General features: G+C 43.0%; 3 protein-coding genes across 5 annotated transcripts; 2 read left to right on the plus strand and 1 right to left on the minus strand.

Annotated features, from left to right (window-relative positions):
* Positions 1-414: 414 nt before the first annotated feature.
* On the plus strand, positions 415-3,534 carry LOC133924053 (chloroplast envelope quinone oxidoreductase homolog). The gene is made up of 4 exons (XM_062369423.1): positions 415-564; positions 1,304-1,445; positions 2,260-2,351; positions 2,613-3,534. Exons 1-4 carry the CDS (start codon positions 514-516, stop codon positions 3,303-3,305), a joined length of 978 nt encoding a protein of 325 aa, XP_062225407.1. The 5' UTR covers positions 415-513; the 3' UTR covers positions 3,306-3,534.
* Positions 3,535-6,980: 3,446 nt separating this feature from the next.
* Positions 6,981-9,816, plus strand: LOC133924057 (chloroplast envelope quinone oxidoreductase homolog). The gene is made up of 4 exons (XM_062369430.1): positions 6,981-7,176; positions 7,468-7,609; positions 8,515-8,606; positions 8,894-9,816. Exons 1-4 carry the CDS (start codon positions 7,090-7,092, stop codon positions 9,584-9,586), a joined length of 1,014 nt encoding a protein of 337 aa, XP_062225414.1. The 5' UTR covers positions 6,981-7,089; the 3' UTR covers positions 9,587-9,816.
* A 625-nt stretch (positions 9,817-10,441) lies between these two features.
* On the minus strand, positions 10,442-15,432 carry LOC133924055 (nuclear transport factor 2-like). 3 transcript variants are annotated; one of them, XM_062369425.1, is made up of 9 exons: positions 15,068-15,428; positions 14,814-14,954; positions 14,300-14,681; positions 13,969-14,210; positions 13,318-13,477; positions 13,113-13,234; positions 12,956-13,021; positions 11,408-11,474; positions 10,442-11,025 (listed from the first exon to the last, which is right to left on the minus strand). In XM_062369425.1, the coding sequence occupies exons 1-9, from the start codon at positions 15,134-15,136 to the stop codon at positions 10,766-10,768; spliced, it is 1,509 nt and encodes a 502-aa protein (XP_062225409.1). In that variant the 5' UTR covers positions 15,137-15,428; the 3' UTR covers positions 10,442-10,765. The 3 variants fall into 3 exon arrangements, with proteins under 3 accessions (XP_062225409.1, XP_062225410.1, XP_062225411.1); XM_062369426.1 differs by lacking the exon at positions 10,442-11,025 and adding an exon at positions 11,035-11,263 and having other exon boundaries at positions 15,068-15,432; XM_062369427.1 differs by lacking the exon at positions 10,442-11,025 and adding an exon at positions 11,035-11,251 and having other exon boundaries at positions 15,068-15,431.
* Between the last annotated feature and the right edge of the window lie 3,546 nt (positions 15,433-18,978).

Below are 18,978 nucleotides of genomic sequence, written 5' to 3' on the forward strand. Positions count from 1 at the left end.
TGACGCCGTTGCCCCACCCCACCCCGCCATCCCACGTTGTCGCCCCGCCCCTGCTTGCCTGGCCGCGAGGATGTTGTCACCCTGCGCTGCCGCCCTGTCCCGTGCCACCACCCCACCCCTGCTCATCCTGCCACTGTGACTCCGCTGCCCTACCCTACCGCCCCCACCCCCTCCGCCCCGCCACTGTCACCGTTACCGTCCACAGGCAAACAAGTATATCCGCAAGTGACAGATAGGTGCCGACCTTTCGCCCGTAAACATTCACAGATATACTCACGTGCTAATAAAAAATCAATAAGTACGAATATAAATAATACCACTCGTACCCGTCGTACCCAAATGCCATCCTAATCTCTACCCTCCTCGCATCACGCGGCTAAATAGAACAGCGTGCGTTCGTGTTGTATGCCAAGACGCCAAACGAACCAACCGAGCCGGCCGCACTCGTCTCTCGATATTTAAGAGGCTGCCCCCTCGCTGGCCGCCACCGCCGCCCCGACGACCCCCTCGAAGATGCGGGCCGTGCAGTACGATGCCTGCGGCGGAGGCGCCGCGGGCCTCAAGGTAAGCGCCGGCGCCGAACGTCTTCTTTGTTTTCCTACTTTTGCGAAAGGGGGCATGGAAGTACAGATTGTTACTTGGCGATGCTAAGGATGATATGATTATTCGATTGGCAGCTCCGGACCTAATTAGTTAACTGATTTCACTGGATGATTGACGATGAGAAAGAACTTTATGAGCCAATTGGTTGATTTTATTTTAGTGCCGGTTGGCTACTACTTGCCGTGGCATTGGCACCCCCAACCCCTGTTTGGGAGATGCATTCAGCTCACCTGATTCTGCAAGTAGTGAGTCTTTCTATATTGGGTTGCTATGGTCAAACATGGAGTACTAGGTTGTTGAACTACGTCAACTTTGTTGCAGTCAGAAGTGCGATGCAGATCATCTGCATATCCTATCTTACTCAAAAGTGGTCATCAGATTCAGAAGAACAAAATTAGTCTACTGGGACTCTGGTCAGAGAGTCAATTGGGTGACTCTCTGACTAAGGAATGATTTCAGAGACGAAACCTAATTTATTTAGATTAATTTACCGTGTCCTTTTGCTAGGTAGTCAACAAAATATCTGATATTTCTTTAGTTTTTCCTGAAAAGAAACAAATCAGGAGAATTACCTTGCTTGCTGACAAGATAAAGTTAAAATTGCATTTTCTTTTGTTTTATGAGGGAGAAAACAAGTCAGCGAATTTTTTTTCTGTTGAGAAGAAACCATTCGACCAATTTTGGAATGTCTCTAATGCAGCATGTGGAAGTTCCCGTCCCTTCAGTGAAGAAGAATGAGGTTCTGTTGAAGCTGGAAGCGGCTAGCATCAATCCTGTTGACTGGAAGATACAGAAAGGGATGTTACGGCCTCTGTTGCCTCGTAGATTGCCTTTTATCCCAGGTAATCATCCTCATACCTCATGGGTTCCTTATGCACTGTTTTGGTAGTAGTTTCTGTGAATCCTGACGATTACGGTCAGTAGATAGTAGAGTTTATTTGACTTTGACCAAGAATTGTATGCGTGGTTTTATCTGTGGCTTGTGCTGATAGGATATTATTTATATTCTTTATTTTTTCTATGCACGATTGGTATTACTGACATGTAACCTGACAGTGATGGAAAATTGCTTTGCCCATTTATTTTTGGGATCTTAATCCATTTGCACATTGTGAAGATTGTCCCGACACAAAGAAGTCAGCATTCATGTCACCTTTTTTTTTGTGCTTATGAAAAATCTTGAGCATAGAGTTTGGTATCATAAAAGATATAACAGGGTAAAGACTGAAGAGTAATGCTTTCTCCAACTTCTCTAAGGCTGTAACAGCTCTTGGCATATCTTACTAAAACTGTGATTACAAATAAGCAATAACCAGTTTTCGCTGGTAAAGAACCAAGAATCTACCTGTGGCCAAGTTTTGTACCTTGATCAATTTGCTCTCCCTTGACAGCTCTTGGTATTTCTTATTGAAAAGAACTGTTTTATAACAAATTTGCAATAACCAGTTTTTTTTTGTCTCAGGCATTTAGTACCTTGCTTTGTTCCTGGACGAAGGGTGTGAGTTCTGTTGGCTACTTTGCCCATTCTCTGCTCATGTGACCTGTAGTTGTCCTGTGGCGGCCTCATTTTTGTTTAGTCACTTAATTCACATCCTTTTATACTAGATGTTGAGACTTTCTAGCAAAAGAATCTGCTAATTCCTCCATCTTTTGCAGTGACTGATGTGGCAGGAGTTGTGGTTGATATTGGTCCAGGAGTAAATGGATTCCAAGCCGGAGATCAAGTTGTTGCCATGTTGAACTCATTTGTAAGCACGCTTCACTCTTGACAATACAATTCTGTTATTATAATTTTCAAACCATCAACACAATACCAAAGGCGTAGTCACATATGATGATATGGAACACTAAAGATCTTTTAGTAGTTGGAAGCTGTATATTGGATTGCTAGAATTATTTGTAGTGCATCATTCGACCTCAATATTTTGTTATGTTCAATGTGCCTTCATCTTCTGTTGTAAGGTGAAGTTATGTCTCAGCTCGCATTAACAATGTCTTTGCCATAACAGTCGGGAGGTGGACTCGCAGAGTACGCTGTGGCATCTGCAAATCTGACTGTCAAGAGGCCTCCCGGGGTATCTGCTGCTGAAGGCGCGGGACTGCCCATTGCAGCCGGCACCGCGCTCCAGTCGCTTAGGTCTATCGGCGCCAAGTTCGATGGCACCGGCAAGCCCCTCAACGTGCTCATCACTGCTGCGTCGGGTGGTGTCGGCCTCTACGCCGTGCAGCTCGCGAAGCTAGCAGGCCTCCACGTCACCGCCACCTGCGGCTCACGCAATGTGGAGCTGGTGAAGAGCCTGGGCGCAGACGAGGTGCTCGACTACAGGACCCCGGAGGGGGCCAGCCTGCATAGCCCGTCGGGGAGGAAGTATGATGGCGTCGTCCACTGCACGGTCGGGATCAGCTGGTCGACGTTCGACCCTGTGCTGAGCACTGCCGGGAGGGTGATCGACATCACCCCAAACTTCTCCGCCATGCTCACATCGGCGCTGCACAAGGTGACGTTCGCCAGGAAGCAGCTGGTGCCATTGCTCCTGTCGCCCAATAAGGCGGACCTCGAGTTCTTGGTCGGGCTGGTGAAGGATGGCAAGCTGAAGACATTGATTGATTCAAGGTTCCCGTTGAGCGATGCGAGCAAGGCGTGGGAAAAGAGCATCAATGGCCATGCTACCGGCAAGATCATCGTCGAGATGGAAGGCTGATCCGTGATATCAACGAAGACTTGCAGTGAGATATATACAGTACAACCAGCTTATAGACATTACAGGGTTAACAGATACTAGGGTGTGGCGCCATAGTACAGAAAAATCATGTGTGAGCTTGTTTACTGGATTATGTTTTTTTTTTTCAGTTATGATGGTGTTCTGCTTCTCGAACAGCTTAGAAGTTTGGAATTTGCATGATTAGTAACGTCGAACAGTAGTATTTGCATACCTTGTTCTAGTCTGCCTACTACCTTCGTACGCGATTTACAAATATTTGTGAACTCGTTGCTACGTCTGGACGATGGGCCATGTTTCAAGGTAGAGAAAGGACTGTATAAGCTAATAGTCAGCTCGAAGTGTTGAGCCCCTAATAAAATTGTGCCAGTGCCCATTGAACATGAAAGCAGGCATGTGTGTATAAGTAACAGGCAAACAATAGATTTCATTCAACATCTTAGAACAGAATGGCGAAGGAATGCGAAGAACAATTTGCTCAAATTTTTGGATGTGGGATTGGAGAGTTCCCTTTCAGGTATTTGGGAATACCAATGAGTCATAGGAAATTAAGTAATAAAGACTGGAATAGAGTAGAGGAACGTTTTGAAAAGAAATTAAACAGCTGGAAAGGAAAACACTTGTCATATGGTGGCCGACTAATCTTAATCAATTCCGTTTTGAGTAGTCTGTCGATGTTTATGTTTTCATTCTTTGAGGTCCCAAGAGGAATCTTAAAGAAATTGGATTATTACCGTTCCAGATTCTTCTAGCAGGGTGATGGACATAGGACAAAATACAGACTCGCAAAATGGAATATGCTATGTAGACCTAAAGAACAAGGGGGTTTAGGCATACAAGACCTTGATGTTCAAAATAAATGTCTACTAAGCAAATGGTTATTCAAACTCATTAATGAAGATGGGGTATGGCAACGGCTTTTGAGAAACAAGTATTTAGGTACCAAGACAATTGCTCAGGTAGAAAAGAAGCCAGGCGATTCACATTTCTGGTCAGGTCTAATGAAAATCAAAGCACTTTTTCTTTCCTTTGGGAATTTTGAAGTACAAAGTGGATCACAGATTAGATTTTGGGAAGATAAATGGTTCGGCTCAACTACACTAAGTGAGCAATTCCCGGTATTATATAACATAGTTCACAGAAAACATGCCATGGTATCGGAAGTGTTAAACTCAGATCCTCTAAATGTCTCTTTTAGACGAGCTCTAGTGGGAAACAATTTGACAGCCTGGCATAGTCTAGTGGCAAAAATAGCATGTGTTCATCTTAATGAAAACTCCGACATTTTCAAGTGGTCATTAAAGGAGAATGGACAATTCTCAGTCCATTCGATGTATATGGCTGTTATAAATGAAAACATCTTAGATGACAACCGATATGTGTGGAAATTGAAAATTCCTCTAAAAGTAAAGATTTTTTTGTGGTTTCTACAGAAAGGGGTTGTCCTTACCAAAGATAACCTAATTAAAAGAAACTGGCATGGTAATGAAAATTGCTACTTTTGCAACAAGAATGAAAGATTCAACATTTATTCTTTGATTGCAATCTAGCCAAATTTTTATGGAGAACTTTAGTGGTCGCTTTTGGTTTACATCCTCCTCGTAGCATTCCAAATATGTTTGGAACGTGGCTTAGGGGAATAGGAGCAAAATTGAAAAGACAAATTCCGGTGGGGGCTAGTGCCATTTGTTGGGCTATTTGGCTGAGCCGGAATGATGTGATTTTTGATTAAAAAAAAACAAATTCACTCCTCTATGCAGGTTATCTTCAGGGAAACATATTGGACAAGATTCTGGACTCTGTTGCAGCATGAGGAAGACAGGAAAACAATGCGTATGGCTTGTCGTGTGTTGGAGACATCTATAATGGAAATCTTCGCCACGCATGGGTGGAGATTTAATAATAGAATATGTCATCGATGAAGAATGCTTGTCGTTTTTTTTTTAACATCTTTTGTAAGAGGGTGTGTTTTGGTTTTAATTGTAGGTCGCATACATCGTAAGGTGTAGAGACTGGAATACTTTCATTTGCTTGATGAAATAGAACTTCCTCTTTTTAAAAAAGAACAGAATGGCAAAACAGCGAGGCTCCAAGCTATCACAATTTGTGCAACAAAGCCTACGAAGTCGTGTTTCGTTGATTTCACCTGAACTGTTCAACATTGTTGTTGTTTTACTCTGTAGGAAAATTTTCACTACTTGGAAGAGATCATTAGACAAAAAAAATTGGAAGTGAAGGAGTGAACAAAGCCAATAATAGAGAAATAAAAAATCGAACACAAAGGACTTGATTGCACAGAAAAGGTCTGATCAATGTATCACTCAAAACTGTGTTACAGGCAGCGATGCATTCCATTCGAATTGTGAACCGCACGGGCGGCATCGGCACTGACGAATTGCAAGCAGGCCTCGCGCGTGCGCGGAAGCCTTTTTCCCGCAATCCCATCCACGCGGGGAGCCTCTGAAACCAATGCGGACGACCCTGCGCCCAGCGTCAAACCGGAGATAGCCAATTGGGCCTGATGGGCCTGATCGGGATGGGCATGAAACCTACGGGCCTGATTCGAAACGTAGATCCGAAATTCAAGAAAATCAGAAAAAATAGATAAAATCATAGACACATAATTGGAATTAAATACTGACCTTCTCTTTTTTTTTTTTCCTCATTAAAAACCTTTCTAGCCTAGTAAAAACTCGATACAAGAAAACCCAAAAAGAAAACAAAGGTACAGCCTAGCTATAAAAATTACACGTTTTCATCAACATCTAGATACAATTGTTGAAATGATGCCTCAAGTTCTTTATTTTATATAGTGTGTTGCTATTGCTCTTCAACCTGAAAATAAAAAATTAGACAAAATTATTTTCTTGCACTTGTAGAGCCTGATGATGGAGCTGCAGTTGCTATTGTTGTTGGAGTTTCACTTTCATCATCGCCCCTCCACTGCTATCAAAGTTTGCATATTCCTCTTCCATTCCTTAAAATAACCATAGTCGATGAATGTATCATGATCGATGAATGGAACAAAAAAATAGAAATATTAAGACTAGAGAAATAAAAATATTTAAAACAACAAACTTAGATGCAAAATATGTACTTGATTTTTTTCAAACAATTTGGAAGCCGGGTCTTGAATTTTTTGGATTTTTGGTAATAATTACAATGATTTTTACCAAATTATCGTAAATTTGCAAAAATTTGAGAAGAATGAGATGAGCACACAGGAGAGGCAACAAGATTTCTGGTGTGAAATGGGGGCTGGTGCCTTATTTATAGGCTAAGTTTAGTGATTTTTGGTTTTTTTTCTTTTTTATCTCAAACAATAAAAAATGCTATATTTTCAAAATAAATAGATTATATGGTCTAAACGTGCGAAACGGGCCGCCCGTTAGGCACAAAGATCGTGCCTCGTGGGGACGTGCCTTACCGGCCCACCGTGCCCGAGTGGTGGCTTAGTTACGACCCGTTTCTGCCGTTCCATGCCGTGCCTGTAGGCACGGCCACAGTCACGGCCAGTTGGCCATCACTTCGTCGATCCAGGGCGTGAGCCAGCCGTGACGCCGCGTCAGTTTTTTTTTTTTTTCCCTCGTACCTTCCAGCCAGCCAGCCTTCTGGAACAAAACACGTAGGCCGTCGCGCGCTTCCTCCCTCCTCACTGACAGCGCAGGCTCCCTAGCTAAAAAAACCATATCAAGGACAGACAGCGTGCATTCGTGTACAACAAGACGCCAAACGAGTCGATAGAGCCGCCCTCGTCTCCCCCTCGATGGCCGCCGGCGCCGCCCCGACGACCCCCTCGAAGATGCGGGCCGTGCAGTACGACGCCTGCGGCGGAGGCGCCGCCGGCCTCAAGGTAAGCGCCTGCGCCGAACGTCTTCTTTGTTTTCCTACTTTTTGCGGAAGGTGGGGACGGAAGTACGGATTGGTACTTGGTGATGCTAAGGATGATATGATTATTCAATTCGTAGCTCCGGAAAATTTCTGATATTTCTTCTGTTTTTCCTGAAACGAAACAAATCAGGAGAATTACCTTGCTTGCTGACAAGATAAAGTTCAGAATGCATTTTTTTTGTTTTCATGAGAGAAAAAACAAGTCAGCGATTTTTTTCTGTTGGGAACCAATTTTGGAATGCCTCTAATGCAGCATGTGGAAGTTCCCGTCCCTTCAGCGAAGAAGAATGAGGTTCTGTTGAAACTGGAAGCGGCTAGCATCAATCCTCTTGACTGCAAGATACAGAAAGGGATGTTACGGCCTCTGTTTCCTCGTAGATTGCCTTTTATCCCAGGTAATCATTTTCATTCCTCATCGTTCCTTATGCACTGTTTTGGTAGTAGTTTCTGTGAATCCTCTTGACGATTACGGTCTGTAGATAGTAGAGTTTATTTGACTTCGACCAAGAATTGGTCATTTCTTTCACTGTATCCGTTATTTCACTTTCCTTTAGAAAGCAACCTGTGCTTTCACTGTATGCTTGGTTTTATCTGTGGCTTGTGCTGATAGGATACTATTTATATTCTTTATTTTGATTTTATCAGGGGCCTGTCCAGCTCTGATAACTGTTAATACTGACATGTAACCTGACAGAGTTATAGAACATTGCTTTGCCCATTTATTTTTGGCATCTTAACCCATTTGCACATTGTGAAGATTGTACTCCCGACAGAGGAGTCAGCATTTATTTCACATTTTTCTGTGCTTATGAAAAATCTTGAGCATAGAGGTTGGTATCATAAAAGATATAACAGGGTAAAGACTGGAGTAATGCTTTCTCCAACTTCTCTTAAGGCTGTAACAGCTCTTGACCTTTCTTACTAAAACTGATTACAAATAGGCAATAACCAGTTTTCGCTGGTAAACAACCAAGAATCTACCCGTGGCCAAGCTTTGTACCATGATCGATTTGTTCTCCCTTGACAGCTCTTGGTATTTCTTATTGAAAAAGAACTGTTTTATAACAAATTAGCAATAACAGGTTTTTTGTCTCAGACATTTAGTACCTTGCTTTGTTCCTGGATGAAGGGCGGTAGTTCTGTTGGCTACTTTGCCCGTTCTCTGCTCATGTGACCTGTTGTTGTCCTGCAGCGGCCTCGTTTTTGTTTATAGTCACATAATAATATTATTCACATCCTTTTATACTAGATATTGAGAATTTCTAGCAAAAAATTCTGCTAATTCCTCCGTCTTTTGCAGTGACTGATGTGGCAGGAGTTGTGGTTGATATTGGTCCAGGAGTCAGTGGATTTCAAGCCGGAGATCAAGTTTTTGCCTTTTTGAGCTCATTTGTAAGCCATCAATACAATTCTGCTATTATAAAAGGCGGAGATCTTGACAATACAATTCTGTCGATATAATTTTCAAGCCATCAATTCAATACCAAAGGCGTAGTCACATATGATGATATGGAACGCTAAAGATCTTTTAGTAGTTGGAAGCTGTATATTGGATTGCTAGAATGATTTGTAGTTCATCATTCGACCTCAATATTTTGTTATGTTCAATGTGACTTCATCTTCTGTTGTAAGGTGAAGTTATGTCTCCGCTCGCATTAATAATGTCTTTGCCATAACAGTCTGGCGGTGGACTCGCGGAGTACGCTGTGGCATCTGCAAATCTGACTGTCAAGAGGCCTCCAGAGGTATCTGCTGCTGAAGGCGCGGGACTACCCACTGCAGCCGGCGCCGCGCTCAAGTCGCTTAGGTCTATCGGCGTCAAGCTCGACGGCACCAGCAAACCCCTCAACGTGCTCATCACTGCCGCGTCGGGCGGTGTCGGCCTCTACGCCGTGCAGCTCGCGAAGCTGGCGGGCCTCCACGTCACCGCCACCTGCGGCTCGCGCAACATGGAGCTGGTGAAGAGCCTGGGCGCCGACGAGGTGCTCGACTACAGGACCCCGGAGGGGACCAGCCTGCAGAGCCCGTCGGGGAGGAAGTATGATGGCGTCGTCCACTGCACGGTCGGGATCAGCTGGTCGACGTTCGACCCTTTGCTGAGCGCCGCCGGGAGGGTGGTCGACATCACCCCAAACTTCTCCACCATTCTCACGTCGGTGCTGCACAAGGTGTCGTTCGCCAGGAAGCGGCTGGTGCCGCTGCTCCTGCCGCCCAACAAGGCGGACCTCGAGTTCTTGGTCGGGCTGGTGAAGGATGGCAAGCTGAAGACGCTGATTGATTCAAGGTTCCCGTTGAGCGATGCGAGCAAGGCGTGGGAGAAGAGCATCGATGGCCATGCTACTGGCAAGATCATCGTTGAGATGGAAGGCTGATCCGTGATATCAACGAAGACTTGCAGTGAGATATATACAGTACAACCAGCTTATAGACATTACAGGGTTAACAGATACTAGGGTGTGGCGCCATTGTACAGAAAAATCATGTGTGAGTTTGTTTATTGGATTATGTTTTTTTTCAGTTATGATGATGTTCTGCTTCTCGAACAGTTTAGGAGTTTGTGAATTTGCATGATCAGTAACGTCGAACTACAGTATTTGCATAACTTGTTCTAGTCTGTCAACTACCTTTTACTACCTTTATACGCGATTTACAAATATTTGTGAACTCGTTGCTACATCAGGTCGTTGGGCCATGTTTTAACGTATAAGCTAATAGTCGGCACGAAGTATTCAACCCCTGATAAAATTTTGCCAGTGCCCATTCAACATGAACGCAGGCATGTGCGTAGAGTAACAGGCAAACGATAGATTTCATTCAACATCTTGGAACAGAATGGCAAAACAGCGAGGATCCAATCTCAATTTGTGCAACCAAACCTACGAAGTTGTGTTTCGTTGATTTCAGCTCAATTGATCAACATTGTTGTTCTACTTTCTCCGTAGGAAATTTTTTCACTACTTGGAAGAGATTAATTAGACATTTATTTTTTGGAATGAGCAAACAAAGCCAATAATAGAGAAATAAAAAAATCGAAGACAAACGCCTTGATTGCAGAAAAAGGTGTCAAAATCAAAAGGAAAAAAAATAGCCTATTTGAGTTGATTGCACAAAAGGGCTCAAAATCAAAAGGGAAGAAAAATCAGGCCTTTGATTGCACAATCTGAAATCGTTCAGATGCTTATGGCGCTAAGGGGCATGTTTAGATTAGGGGTATTTAACAAGAAAAGTTTTGGAATATAGTTCAAATTTGAATTAAATCTCAGCCAAACATACTCTAAGGCTCATCAGTATCCCAACCGTCTTCCACACCGTTCCTGCGTTGCGAATTGCAATATGACACAGCAACCCACAAAGAACAGACACTCCCCAGACATGATATTGACCATGCGTTGGCACTGGCTGATTTACCTTGCCACAAAACAAGGTAAGCATCAATTTATGACCCAATTTTGCATATAACCTCACATGAACCCAAACCCGCCACTCTTTTCATCAACCATGATAGTGGCCATAAAACTTCGATCTACTACCGATGCATAACTACCAAGAACTCACTTTGCGACTGCAGTACTGGCAGATGGCGCACGGGCACCACGACCACCGGCTGTACCAGAGTGGTCAACCCGCTGGTAGCTAACATCACCTCCACGTGATGAGCCACCTCTGCCACCACTTCTGCCCCCATAATCAGATCGATAACTGAACTCGCCCCTTCCGTAGCCCCTCCCTCCACTGTAATTACCACGGCCTCTTATGCCGTCACCTCGGAAGTTACCACCTCTACCCGGTGCATACCTTCCTCTGCTACTACCTGAAGCCGGAAAATAATACGTGTCAACTGAAATAAAAAGAAAAACAAAGAATAGGGGGCATACGGTCAACAGTATCTGTTATGACCAAGCACAATGTGTTGACACGGCAAAATGTATCTCACACATGGTTTCATAAGAACTTATCTTGGGTTTTTTCGTTGATTCTATAATTAGGTCGTTATACTTTTCCATGTAAGAAACAGTTGTGGAATCTTCAATTATATCCTACATTGCAACCTGTATCACAGCCGTGCTTTTGTTTGCCATTATTATCAGATTCAAATGAACATACAAACAGATCTATATTCTTTTTCAAAATAAACAAATTGGCATTCTACAAGCCTGCAAATAATGGTAAGGATTGAAGTTTCATAAACTTACCACGTGAACCAGTAGTTCTTTTCTCTTCAACATAACATTGCCGGTCACCAATTATAACAGGTGAAGCCTACAATCGATAGTTATTATTAGATAAAGAAATAATAGTTAGTTTAGTCCATAGCCTATCATTCACTCATGTGTAATGTTTGTTGGAGCAGTTGTAAGCTGCTCCATTAGAGAAGGAAAAACATAAGCGTAGCATTCATCTTGGATATTGCTAAGGAGTTACAGAATCCCTAGAACACCCTACCAGATGACCAGACCAAAATCTACACTTCTGAACAGAAGAAATCATGAAAATAATCAAAACGTACAAGGTAGGATAAAGACACTAAATACTGTGGGTTGGTGAACCGGTGCTGTGGTGGAGATGGAGAAAGGTTTCAGCAGAGAGGAAGGGAAGGAGTTCAGCGGGAGAACAGATATAACTAGGAGGTAAATATGTTAACAAAATGCAACTATGAGATAACACCTAAATATGCAAATGCTGGTAGTGCGGCTAGTCTGCTGTTGCTGCGATACTGTGAAACTGACACTGAGATTTTAGTTTATATGATTGTCTCAGTCATGGCACCATAATGGAACCATAACAAACATAGAACATTCTTTTCAGATAGTGTGGGCATGTCTGCATTAGGGGATGAGAATTAGGTCTGGATACTATTTTCAAATTTTCTAGTTAAATATTGTACTAAATTTGCTTCGCTGAAACCTCAAAGTACAGAAATGGACAACCAAAGCTTCAACAAAGATCTTATAGATATATTATATATGCATATGCCTCCCTGCAGAACATATGCCTACAACTATCCATAAACTTATTTTCTTTAGTAATCTAGTTAGGCTTGGAAATGTACAAAGTAATATGTTGTTAACTAGGCAAAACAACCAGCAGTCACATAGCACTGGGGAGGGTAACAGCATCAAGAGAGCCAAAACAACTAGTTAACAGCTAACATTCCAACAGCAATTATTCATACCAACTGAGCACAATAAACAAAACAAAAGTGGTACGTGGATCGCTCGACAGTTTAATCCAAAATTATCTTGGAGGGTGCTAGATGTGATTCCATGTAAGCAAAGCATCTTATTTTAATATCTTTCAAGACCACTAAAACAAGGAAAACTTACCACATAAGTTTCCTAGATCAAATATGATTTAGATAGAAGAGCAATCATCCATAATACTGCACAATCAATTAGCATAGGTATCATAAATACCTGTAGTTAAAAGTTTGGTACCTCAATACTTTGTTGCTTTTTTCATTTTCTGCCTAAGGACGATTAAGGACTGAGATTCTAAGGCCATGCATATACCGATATATCATATATGGCTCCATAGACAGCTCTACCACCAAACTTACCTACCAGAATTCCTCTAAGAAATACAAACTTACTGCAAGTAAACTAGACTCACTAGTTACACAAACATTAAGCAATGAGCATAAAACAAACTGACATGAGAACAGGCCCCACATAACTAGATTAACAGACTGATAAGAATACCACATATCACATAGCAACCTGAGTAAAAAGTTAGATTAATACCTCTATTGCACTTTGGACAGAACTGGCATCCTCAAATTCTACGAAGCCAAAACAAAACCCTTGGATCTGTGTTTTTGAATAGAAATATAAAGACCATTTTGAGAGTTAGGCTCAGTGGAGACTTTTACAATAAAATTTTAAGAAGAAAAACAAGTACCTTGTTGCTTCTAACTTGGATGCCATCATGTTTAATGGTGCCAAATCTCTTGAACTCGTCTTCTAATTGCTGTGGCATGGCATTTAAAGGAAGATTCCGCACATATATCGCATGCCCATCAACTTTGAAGATGATTGTAAAGCATGTCAGATGGAGTCAGTTGAAATCAATAAGCTTTAGCTGTGAGTGTGGATTTAGATAATACCTTCGGGATCTTGAAAGCTGCCGCTCTGAGAACTAGGACTGAAAGCTGGAACATCAGCGACCGGAGCAGGGGCAGGAGGTGCTTGTTTTTCTTGTTTTGGTGGTGTAGGCCTGGAAGGAACTGTGGAAGCTAGTGGTCGAAATTCTTTCATGACTTTTACCTAAAGCAGAGCAAAATATTGTCATGATCGTGGTTATCTTAAAAGGTTAAAAAACTGGAAGGCATTAAATGCACACTAACAAAATTATCCGGCGCCCAATAAAGTCGCAGTCAACATCACAAAACCAAGAAGGCTTCCAACATTTCTTTCACCAAAGACAATAGTACCATCATATTAAATAAATAATCAAAAATCATGATAGCTAGAATGCTAGAATTAACACAAAAAAAATCCAGATTTCCATTGTTCCCCAATCAAACGAAATAATTTAAAAGTTTTGCTGTGTGGTATAACATCATTCAAGAGATCACTTTATGCAGCATTTGAACTTAAAACCCAGGATTTTTTTGGAACATTTACAATCCAGATTCCAGACAGCATTCGGAATCTAGTAAAATCATCTCCATTGCTGACACACGTATAAGAAACCCTGGAAAGAACTGAAAATTCAGCATGATAAACAAAAATGATTGGGTTTCCAAAAAACCTACAATAGAAGCATATGACTTCTTCGGGGCCTCCTCGAGAGGTACAGTGGGAGCTGAACTCGGCGTAGCCACTGCTGCAGTATTGGGCACTTCGTTTATGACCTCAGGAACCGGTGTTTCCTCCAAAACAGGTTCCTCTGCGTCATTTTGTGGGGGGTTATAGACCTCCTCCTCGTTCAGATCTAACTCCTCTTGAGGATGAGGTGCAGGCTCATCCACATCTTGCTCAGGCTGCGACAAAGCATCTACAAACAAACAAAGTCAAGAGATTTAAACGTATAATTCACATCAAAGGAACGGAACAGTTTCCAAGATGTTTCACTGCAACACACACCCTGTTCTCGAGGCACACTCTCCGTGGCTCCTCCTACAGTGCCGTTCGGCAGGACAGCAGCAGGGGCGGCCGCCACAGCCGCAGCCGCATCCACCTCTGGCACCAGCTGCTGCTGCTGTGGCGGCGGCTGCTCGACCTCCGGCTTCTCCTCCCCCTCCCCCTCCCCCTCCCCAACGTAGCGCAATATGTCGTTGAGCACAAAGAAGCCCTTCTCCTGCGGCGCGAGGAAGAAGGACTGCACGAACTCACGGCTAACGTCGTTCCTCCCCGTGAGATGGCCCATGACGAGCACAGTCACGCCGCCGCAGAGGGACTCCTGAGCGTCCACCGCCCTGATCTCCGCCCGCGTGATGTCCATCGACATGATCCTGTCGTTAATCGCCTGCAGACGCGTTCGCGCGCGCACAAATCAGACATCTCAGAGAGATTCTCCGGCTCATAAATCAAGCCCGCGGACGCCCAGATCTGGAACGCGGGAGCAGAGAGCAGCGGAAGCGGAGTGGGCGGCGCGTACCTCCATGGTGGTGACCGTGTCCATGTCGGCGCCGGCGCTGGCGGGGCGGCCAAGGCGGCTGGTCTCCTGGTAGAAGCGGTAGACGAGCTCCGGCGACTGGTGCAGGATGTTGTAGTACTGGTGCACGAACGCGTTGCCCACCTGCGTAGAGGAGACGAACAACACCGCGAATCGAATCAGCGCGGATCCAGTGAGCGAGGTCGGCCACCACGGCGGGCGGATAGGGCGGCGGGGAGAGGAGCTACTGAGCTTACCACTTGCGCCGGGGGCGGCGATCCCGGCGGCGCTCCGGCTGCGGCTGCGGCGGGCGGCGGTGATGCCATCGGAGGAAGGGGTTAGGGTTTTGGGGAGGGGAGGGGAGGAGAGAGGAGGGAGAGGGGTTTGTCTCGGGCTCCGCTCGCGTTTGTTTTCCCGCAAAGCTGGCGAAGGGGTGAAGGGAAAGAGGAGTAGGCAGGGGGCGGCGGCGGCGGCGGCGGGGGTTATACGGGCACTGGCACGGGCTCTCCGCTCTCGTGATGGGTGGGTGCGTTTTCACCGTGGGTTTTGGGGGCCTGGGGCGCGGCTGCCCGACGCGTGATCCGCCGCCGATCTGCTGCTGCTGCTGCTGCAGGCTGCGGATGTGCCAGTGCGCCGTGCCCTGTGAGAGGGACTCGGCGCGACACGGGTGGTGTACCGTGGTGGCGCGTGCCAGAGCGAGCCAAGCTTCGGCACTCGGTGAGTCGGTGGCTTCTCCTGAATTCAAACTAGAAATCATTTTTGTTGTGTTAGGTCGTAAAAGAGATGTTACATCATGTACTTTTGATCGGGTAAAAGTAAGTTAAAAAGGAGTCGTATAGTTTTTTAGAAGAATATTTATTTGACTATATGAATAGATGTAATAGTAAATGCAGTGAATCTATGAAGTTGTTTGGTTGATTATATGAGCGGATATATGGACTATGTGATATGAGATTAACGAATAGGTCATACTGACATTATAGTTCATACAATATACATTCGTCTAGCTAGAATGTGAGTGAAGCTTGATTTAAACATATCGTATAATCAGTATGACTCACATAGGCTGTATCTATTATACCATCAATCAAATAGACTTATATATATATATGAGAATACATAAACGGATATATAGATTTAGATGCAGTAAACTAAACAGTGACTTGAATCCCGACCGGCGAGAGAACAATATCGGAGGTGAAAAAGGAGCGACGAACGCGCAAGAACCAAATATTTTCTTACATTAAAATTTGAAAATAAAATGAGAAAAGCATCGAGTAACACTACGCCACGTGTTGAATGCGGAATAAGAATTACTATTCCTTCCAGGCTTTTAAACCGTTCCTAACGAATTTCTATGGAATTCTATGTTCGGCAAGTGAAGAAGTAGTACAATAATCATGACGTCCCGTAAATAACAACCGTTCGCACTGACAACTCAAAAGGCTTTTTCATGCATGACCCGTAACGCTGCCGTCACTGTGTTTAATCCCGGGCTGTTCCCAATGCTTGAATTCAACTTATATCATCTGGCCTTTCATATAACTCGATAGCGGCCAGAGACTGGAACTTGCTTCTTCACCCTTTTGTATAGTACTAACTAACAATAAAGCCTTGCGGTATCTTGTTTAAGATCCGTTTGGTAGGATTATAAATTCTTCTAGAATGTGTCTTTTTTTTTTGGAAAAGTCTCTCTGAATCAGAATTATTTTATATAATTATTTGACTAGTTGGATGAGTTTTGATTATCGAGAGAGAATAACAGTGGTAAATGAGAATGAAGTGATTTTAAAATCGGAGAAATCACATTTTTCATGTTTCTCCCTCGTAGTGTTACAAAGAGAAACATTTGTCTCATTTCAAATTTGAATCATTTATCGAAAAGCACCATTTGACAAAGATTCCATTAATCCTGAACACAATCTTAAACGTTTCTCGCATCCAAACATGGCATTAAGGTGCAGTAGAAAAACAATTGTTCAACTTTCTTTCTTGAGTAAATTTTATTTTGGACCATATATTAGTGTACTTTGTGCACTTTGAACTATCTTTAGTAACAACTTTCACTTCGAATAATATATTTGATGCTAATATATCAATTTACACCATGTTTAAGAAATCGAAATTTGATCATGCTCACATGACGAGCAATTCTATCCATCTTAGCTCTAGATATTCATATGAGAGTGTGGAGTTGTTTCTAGATCAAGCTTTTTTCCCTCTCAATTTCATTCTTCGTTACTTGTTTTCACTTTAGCCTCAAGTTGCTAGAGTCATCTCTACATATCGCATAGGATGGTATCAAAATTATGGTACCGACGACTATCTAAAAGTCAACATCCTATATGTAATTTGTCCTCTGATTACTTGTTCGCTAGTAGCAGAGATAAGCGCCAGACTGACGGCGAGGTAAACATGGCCAGGGTGGTGCGGTGGTGCAGATGTTGACTTGAGGAGAGGCGGCGGCAAGGCAGACATGGTTGGAGGGAAGCGGATGTGCATGCGGCAACTTGAGGTGGGAGCGTCATCGATGAATATAAGCATATGATGAAGTTTGAGAGCGGTGACACTTGAACTCTAGAGGTTCACTATGGAGAGACAGCACTAGTAACTTTAGACTAAATAAGTAGATAATAAAGAATAAATTGAGAGGAAGAAAACTTAGACTGAAAATAACAGTCCACTCTCCCAGTTGAATTCGTAGAGTTGATAGATGAAACTACTCACCACATGAGCACGGTCAAAGGCTCGATCCTTATACACGGTGCGAAATAAAATATTAGCGTAAATATATGATTCAAAACGACACATATTGTTAAACATGATTTAAAATGCACCAAACTTACTAATATATGATCCAAAGTAAAATTTACTTGTTTTTCAAGATCAGGCTCACTGCATGTAGTACGAGAGCACAACGAAAAAAAGGTGAGAAAAAAAGAAATTCCAAAACTATCGAAAAGGAATTAAGTTCAATACGATGGGACGGGCGTGCGAGGGTGCCGGGGATGCGCGCGTTTCGTCTTCACTCATTTGGGCCGCTCTCACTCGTGATCCGCCGATCTGCTGTCACTGCCAATCTTGCCAAGGGTTAGTATCTTCTCAGAGATCAACGCAACAAATGGTACATATATAAGTAGTTATAGATGGAGGAAGAGAGACTCTCTTAGTTATTATTTTATTATAATAATTAGTACAATATCTCTCTTCTCTCCTCTCATATATATTTTGTTCTTGGAATGGAGTCCTTTTTGGAGTCTAAGTTTTGGTAGAAAAGCCTGCAAGTATCCTTCACGTATACGGTTTCATAACACTCTCCCTCAATGAATACCGTAAGATGCACATGCCTCATTAAAAGCTCCATCCAAGTGGGGAAAACGGTTTTTAGATAAACGAGAACATTGTATACGCACATTGCATTCTACATGTTACCTCATTAAAAATCTCATCTGAGAAACCTTTATGTAAAAACTTACAAAGTGAAAAGGAGTGCAACACTTTAACCTTCTCAGCCATATAATCTTCAAGATATTGTATTCTTCATGAATAAGTATTAAATTTCATGGTCATTGCATAAAACTTCAATATTTTAGCAAATATGATCTACTTGATCTTAAATAATTAAAGTTCAAATAATAATCATCACTATGATTCATTCTTTGCAAATCAAAGCTAAGACTTATGAGTCCCTTAATAAGATTATCCAAGTTCAACAAATATGCTCCCCTTGTAACGAAATCATTTGAAGTTCATTATTTAAAATGTCTTAATCAAAATTTTCATATATATGTATAAGCAACAGTATGTTATTACCATAATACTGAATCTTTCATAAACTTATCCCACAATTCTTTTATAATTAGAGCAACGTGCTTCATAAACAAATGAGCTTAATTCATTTAAATAACCACTTATTTAATTAGTTGTGCAATTATTTGCAAGACTGGCTTTCTTCAACTCCTATGCGAGGTCCGGGGGTCTTAACCTAAAACTTGTTATCGTGGAGCTGCAGGTCGAGGAGCCTCGGCACGTCGGGGAACGACACCAGATGGGGCCAAATAAGTTGTTCGTGGAGAGGAACACATCGGCAGGCATCTCCCCGGAGAAGTTCTTCTCAGACAGGAAGATGGCCAGGATCGCACGACCTCCTTGACGTCGGGCATCTGGC

This window comes from Phragmites australis, chromosome 7 (assembly GCF_958298935.1).
Source record: "Phragmites australis chromosome 7, lpPhrAust1.1, whole genome shotgun sequence".
Classification (NCBI taxonomy): domain Eukaryota; kingdom Viridiplantae; phylum Streptophyta; class Magnoliopsida; order Poales; family Poaceae; genus Phragmites; species Phragmites australis.